Consider the following 6,676-nt stretch of genomic DNA (forward strand, 5'->3'; position numbering starts at 1 on the left):
ACAATGAAAAATTGTGTTTATAACATTTTCTAGCTTTTCAATTCACACGGCATTTCACCTTAAGATTCTAAATTTTATATAAAACAAGTTATTGGTACGATTAGTTGTTTTAGGCTGGCGCCTGAATATAAGTAACCAATTCAATTCAAGTGTACCAGTAAGAATCTAACAGATCAGGTTTGTTGTTTATCTGATTTTTTCGTTTTTGCCGATCATCGTTTATGACAGAACGATCCGGGATGACGGGTGGTGTCAGTTTAGGGTAGCACTTCTACGGGTAGTCATGGTAGCAGTTCTACGAGGGGTCTGCTGATCGACGGGCGCGCTTACAGTCCCCCACGAATGCGCAAAAGGATCCCCTGAATCGCATTGGTTATGGACGCCTACGTCGAGCACCGCTAGCTTAACTGAAGGACGCTCGTAGATGCCATGGTTGGTCTGAACAGTAGCGCTTCTTACTTGGCCGTATGAACCTCGTCTGGTTGCGATGACCCGTCCAAGTGGCCAGCTGTTACGAGGAGCTTTCGGGTCTACGATTACAACAATGTCGTTAACTTTAATTGGTTCTGCCTTGGTGATCCATTTGGTACGTCGCGTGATCACGGGCAAGTAGTCCCTCAACCACATCCTCCAAAACTGGTTGGCCATGACTTGTGAAAGTTTGAAGCTGTTGCGAAGCACAGAAGGATTGTCGTTGTATGGGACCCAAGACTTCAATCCGTTCGACGATCCCAGTAGAAAGTGGTTGGGTGTCAGCACCGGAGATTCGTCGTCTTCAATTGGGATCTCGGTCAGCGGTCTTGAGTTGACCACGTTTTCGATCTCGATTAGGCTGCTGTTTAGAACTTCGTCAGTAGGCAGCCTTCTCCATTGAAGTTTGGACAAATTTGACTTAACGTTCCGGATCAGGCGTTCCCAGGCCCCACCCATATGTGGAGAGGCCGGTGGTATGAAGCGCCACTCAGTGTTGGGCGTCGTGAACTCATTCATGAGTTGTTCTTGATTGATACTTTGTATCATTTCCTTTAGCTCTTTACTTGCGCCTTGGAAATTGGTACCACGGTCACTGAAGATGATTGCGGGCACTCCTCTTCTGGCCATAATGTTGCGTAACGCCAAGATACAGGAATCAGTTGTCAGTGTGTGGGCTAGTTCTAGGTGGATTGCGCGTATGGTGAGGCAAGTTGCCAGAACTCCCCACCGCTTTTCGGAACGCCGTCCTACAGTGACGATCATGGGGCCAAAGTAGTCCACTCCCATGAAAGTAAATGGTCGCGTGAAAGCGGCAAGACGTTGCGGAGGCAGATCACTCATGAAAGGTGGTTGCGGAGTTGCATGGTAATTTTGGCATTCTTGGCATTCCTTCCGAATGCTTTTGTAAGCTGCTTTCAGTTTTGGAATCCGGTAGTGTTGACGCACTTCGTTGATCGTTGTTTGATGGTTCTGATGGTTAAAACGATTGTGGAAATCGAGGAGGATCAGCTTGGTGATTGAGTGATTCCGAGGAAGGAAAATTGGTTGAACTGCATCTCGAGAGATGACCGAACAAGCTTGTGTTCTGCCCTGGATCCTGATAACTTGAACTTCATCCAGAAAGACGCATTGACGAAAGAGTGGGCTGCTTCTTGGCAAATGCTTGTCCGTTTTCTCCGAGTTCCGGTTCCTCGAAAGGATGGCAATTTCATCGGGAAATGCGGCTAACTGTGCAGCACGGTACAGGTAGTTCTCGGCATCACTCAGCTCTTGACGATTCAACGGTCCGCTTGTGACATCCAGCTTCTGTACGGAAAGTCTCAGATTTCGTATGTAGCGCAGTACGTAAGCAGTACAACGAAGCAGTCTTCGCCAATTGGAGAATCGATCAATATCGACTGCGCACTCAGTAACAGTTGTATGGAGCAACAGATGCGGACGTAGTTCCTCTGTTGTATTTCCGATGCGATCTTTGGAGATTGGCCAATTCTCCGTGACTTTCCAAAGAAACTCTGGACCCCGGAACCAGCGACTCGATGCAGACAAATCCGGTCTCTGGCGCCATTTAGTTCCCTCATCTGCTACGTTTTGCTTGGTTGGAACCCAGTTCCATTCTCGTATATCCGAAGCTTCTAGAACCTCGCTAACTCGGAAGGCAACATACTGACTGTAGCGGCGGTGGTCGGAATTCAGCCAGCACAGCACGTCTTTAGAGTCTGTCCAGAAGAACCGCTGCTTCACTTTGAAGGAAAGTGACTTGCAGATAGTTTCAGCAAAGCGGACTCCGATAACAGCCGCTTGAAGCTCTGATCGTGGGATAGACAAAAACTTCAACGGCGAAACTCTTGTCTTGGACCCTACTAGCGCACACTCGATGATCGATCCCTCTTGGAATCTCAAGTACGCCACCGCCGCAAAGCCGGCTTCGCTCGCGTCTACAAACGTGTGCAGCTGAACTTCGTTATCTTCGGAGGTAGATGTTAGTGAACGGTAGCAACGAGGAATTTGAAGTTTTGCTATTTCGGGCAAAGCTGCGCACCAGGTTGACCACTTTTCGAAGTGTTGATCGTTTATCTCGTCGTCCCAGCCGATTGAAGACCGCCATATTTCCTGAAGAAGCGTCTTCAGCACCATAAGAAAATGACTAATAAAACCTAGCGGGTCGAAAACCATCATCATAGTTCGCAGGACTTCTCGTTTCGTAGGACGGCGACCACCTGACAGCAGGACTTCGTCTATACGGTTTGAAACCTTGAACGTGAAGCGGTCTGTAGACGTGTTCCACCACATTCCGAGAATTTTTTCAACACAGCCATCCTCTTCAAAACTTTTTTCAGCCGTAGAAGGTTCGTCTAATTGTGCCAATACTTTAGACGAGTTAGATGCCCAATTGCGGATTTCGAAACCTGCCGACGCATGGATTTCCCTCACGTCTCGTGTCAGCTGAACTGCTTCTTCCTCCTGCTCTACGCTTAGAAGCATATCGTCAACGTAGTGTCGCTTCACAATAGCCTCAACGGCGGCCGGATATTCCTGCTGGAACTTGCTTGCGTGCACATTCTTTACATACTGCGCCGTACTTGGGGAGCAACAGGCTCCGAAGGTCATCACTTGGACGATGTACGTACTTGGCTCGACGTCAGCTATATTTTCCTTCCAAAAAAAGCGCTGGCACTGCTGATCAACATTCTGCATCTGGATCTGGTGGTACATTTCGCGGATGTCACCGCATACTGCGATTTTGTACTCTCTGAATTGCATTAGTACAGTTAGCAGCGAAGTCAACAGGTCTGGGCCCTTCAGCAAGACGGTGTTCAGAGATATTCCATGGACGGTTGCAGCTGCATCCCAAACGAGCCTAGTCTTGCCGGGTTTGTTTGGGTTCACTACCGGAAATATTGGTAGATACCACACGCGGGGGTATTCAGCTTGAATCTCTGCGAAGGACAGCTTCCGGACATATCCCTTCGATACATGATCTTCAATCTTCGCTCTAACAACATTTGCTAACTGCGGGTCGTTCATCATCCTCCGATCCAGGCATTCCCATCTCTTCAGCGCCATCGGTTTACTGTCTGGAAGTCGGACGTTATCGTACTTCCAGAGTAGTCCTGATTCATAGCGCCCATCTCGGTGTTTGGTGAGCGATTCCAATAGCATCTGCGCCCGTTGGTCGTCTCGCGATTGTATCAGCCTATCTGGTTTCACAATTCCGATACTCTCAAGTGCGAAATAGTTTTTTACAGTTTGGTGAAGGTCTTCGCCCGCGTATTGGTTGCACTGGCACACCTGAAGAGAGTGATAGTTTACGGAATTCGCGGTTGTATCCTCAGGAGTGCAGCTTCCGTAGATAGTCCAGCCTAGTCGTGTTTTGGTGGCTATCGGTTCTTGTGTGCGGCCTTCTCGACTTTTCAGCGGGTGACCAAGATTTAGATTATCCAGGCCTATGAGAATTCGAGGGCTGGCATTCTCATACGACTCAATCGGTAGTCCGGCGAGGTGGCGGTACGTTTGTTGGATATCGCCATACATCAGTGTCTGAGGTCGAATCTGAAGGCTTTTGATGGTTTGTACGGAAGACAGCTGATATTTCCCCGATTGTTCTTTGCTGCTGGATATCTGCAAGCTAACTCTCTGCGAACTCTCCAGGCGTTGTGAACCTCCCGTCCATTTGAGGCACAGCGATGTCTTTGGCCCTTCTAAGCCGAGTTCGTCAGCAAGACTCTGTTCCATAATGGAAAGTTCGGATCCGTCGTCGATGAACGCGTACGTTCGTACGGTTTTCGATGGCCCATAGAGAAGGACTGGAAGAATTCGGAAAAGTAGTTTTGATTGACTTTGGTGAATATTGCAGCTCTGTTGCGTTGTCTCTGGAGGCACGATTGCGTTAGTCGCCGGTTCGTTGGATTGTTGTCTACCGACGGTATGGAGAAGCGGGTGGTGTAGATAAGTGCAGCCATTTGTTCCGCACGCCTTCTGTTGTCGGCACGAACCGTTGTGCTTTCGCAAGCACTTCCGACACAGTTTACATTCGCGAACAGCAGCCCATTTCGAGTCACAGCTGAATTCGGCAAACCGTTTACACTTTGCGACGTTCGGGCACCCGCCATTACAGATTGGACACTGTTTTTCCATTTCGTCGAAAGTAGACGGCTGCACCCTCGATGACATAGAGTGTTCGCTATCTAAATCGCCTGCTTCGTGAACGTTCAGGAAACCAGCTGTCTTGCTGGAACGAGGCTTGGAATCGCTGCTAACTGACGCCATCACTGCGCTGGCATCCTCTGCTGTTGCATACAGCCAGGTACTGAAATCGGCCAGATTGGGATTCGGTGTGTTTCTCGAGTATTTGGCCCAGTCAAGCTTTAAAGACGATGGTAGTCTTTCTACAAGCTCGTAACGCAGCGAAGCATTGTAAACGAAGTCATTCACTCCGCAAGCTTGGATCGTTGCGACCAAGTTCTCAACAGTGAGCGCGAAGTTGACTACCGTCTCTAGTCGGTCGATATTCGGCGATGGTAGAGCTCTGACCTTCTTCACAATTGCTTGAACGATTGCTTCCGGCCTTCCGTACAACATCTTCAGTGTTGATATCACTCCTGTGACGTTAGACGGATGGAGAAGACGGCATCTGACTGCTTCTAATGCCCTTCCTTTGAGGCACTTCTGGAGACGTAGCATATTTTCTTCGTTTGAAAACCCACACATTTGGGTGGAACTGTGGAAAACTGAGAAGAAAAGCGGCCAATCCTCTGGGTTTCCACCAAATTCTGGGAGATCCTTTGGAACTGCTTGTCGCGCGGCCAGCTGGCTACGGTTGAGTATGCAGATGGTCTCGTCGTCGATGGACTGCACGGGCTGAACTGTCGGACGCTGATGTTCACCACACATTGGAGTTGATCGTTGCCCTGGGATGAAGCGATTCGGCTGCACGACTGTTTCCGCCCTCGTTTGAGAAAGTAGTGCAGGTTGCGCTGGATGACTAGTGACGATCGTAGCATTTTCGAACTGGAACCCTCGCCCGGTCGGTTGATAACGTGATTGGTGGACTGGATGTTCGACGTCCTGTCTGAGATTTCGAGCAGAATGCTCCGCAGGCCTCCGCGAGTTAATCGCCACGGGCCCGTCGACCTCGTCCGCTAGACCGGAATCCACGTCGGCACCAAAACGATCTGTATCGGCCATCCACTGTTCGATCTTCGAAGCATTGTCGAGGATAGATTCACTGTCGCTTATCACTGTTGACGACTCACTCCCAAACTCAAGCAGCACCTCGTATTTCTTCTCCAAAAATTCCTTTTCAAGCCTTTTCTCCTCCTCGATTTTCAGCAACTGCAGCTTCAGCCTCCTTCTTGCCTCACTCTGCATACTCTTCCCACTGCTCATGGATCGCTGCGACGGGTTTGGAACTTGTTGCTTCTGAATCTCCGAGCTCCGAGCATCGCCGGAGGGAGCTTGCGATCTACGGAGAATGGACACGCATTTGGCGCAACACCAGCTCTGATCCTCGGTTCCCTCCATTACCTTTGCACACTCACAATGGAACCATCCTCTGCACGCATCACACTGTATCATGTTCATGTTATCCAACCCATCACACAACTGACAACTTGACTGACGATTCGGACGCGCATTACGTGGCGGATTACGACGCGGAAAGCTAGTGGTACTACCGGGTTTATTACTGGGATTCTTCGGAATGGTACCCGTTTCATGGTGACCAGAGATTCGCTTATCTACGTTTACCTGGGAAGCGGTGCCTACCGCATTTTCCGTCGGAAGCACGGCCGCAGACTGCGAAGACGTTGCCGCTGTCGCGCTAGGGATGATCGTTAGCCCATTGCCACTGTTCCCGGATCCGGCCTTGGAATGCTTCGACGACATCTTCTCTCAATTCGGTAAAAGAATTTATAAAATGTTGGGAAAGCAGTTGCAGAAGTCGCCAGAATCAACCGAATTGATGAACTTTATTAAGACGAAGTTATAAATTCCTAGATGAAACATAATAATCAGCTCCAAGTCAAATTGTATGGTGGGTTCAACTTACTTTTAGTGATTCACTACTTTTCCACATCCCAGCCTTGTAGCATTCCTAGGTAGATCCGTGAGCTATAGCGAATATCGGTAATGAGTACACATGTATCTTAGCCTAAATATAATGTCTCTTACCGTTTTAGTAAGAAAAGTAACACGATATCAGTCG

General features: G+C 49.0%; 1 protein-coding gene across 1 annotated transcript; it reads right to left on the bottom strand.

Moving 5' to 3' along the window:
- Positions 1 to 252: 252 nt before the first annotated feature.
- LOC134291075 (uncharacterized) lies at positions 253 to 6,357 on the bottom strand. Its single transcript, XM_062858358.1, has one exon. The coding sequence runs from the start codon at positions 6,355 to 6,357 to the stop codon at positions 253 to 255; it is 6,105 nt and encodes a 2,034-aa protein (XP_062714342.1).
- Positions 6,358 to 6,676: the final 319 nt, after the last annotated feature.

This window comes from Aedes albopictus, chromosome 3 (assembly GCF_035046485.1).
Source record: "Aedes albopictus strain Foshan chromosome 3, AalbF5, whole genome shotgun sequence".
Taxonomy (NCBI): domain Eukaryota; kingdom Metazoa; phylum Arthropoda; class Insecta; order Diptera; family Culicidae; genus Aedes; species Aedes albopictus.

Excerpts from the sequence above, each read along its gene's own strand:
- LOC134291075 (XM_062858358.1), bottom strand. The coding sequence starts at position 6,357 with ATGTCGTCGAAGCATTCCAAGGCCGGATCCGGGAACAGTGGCAATGGG.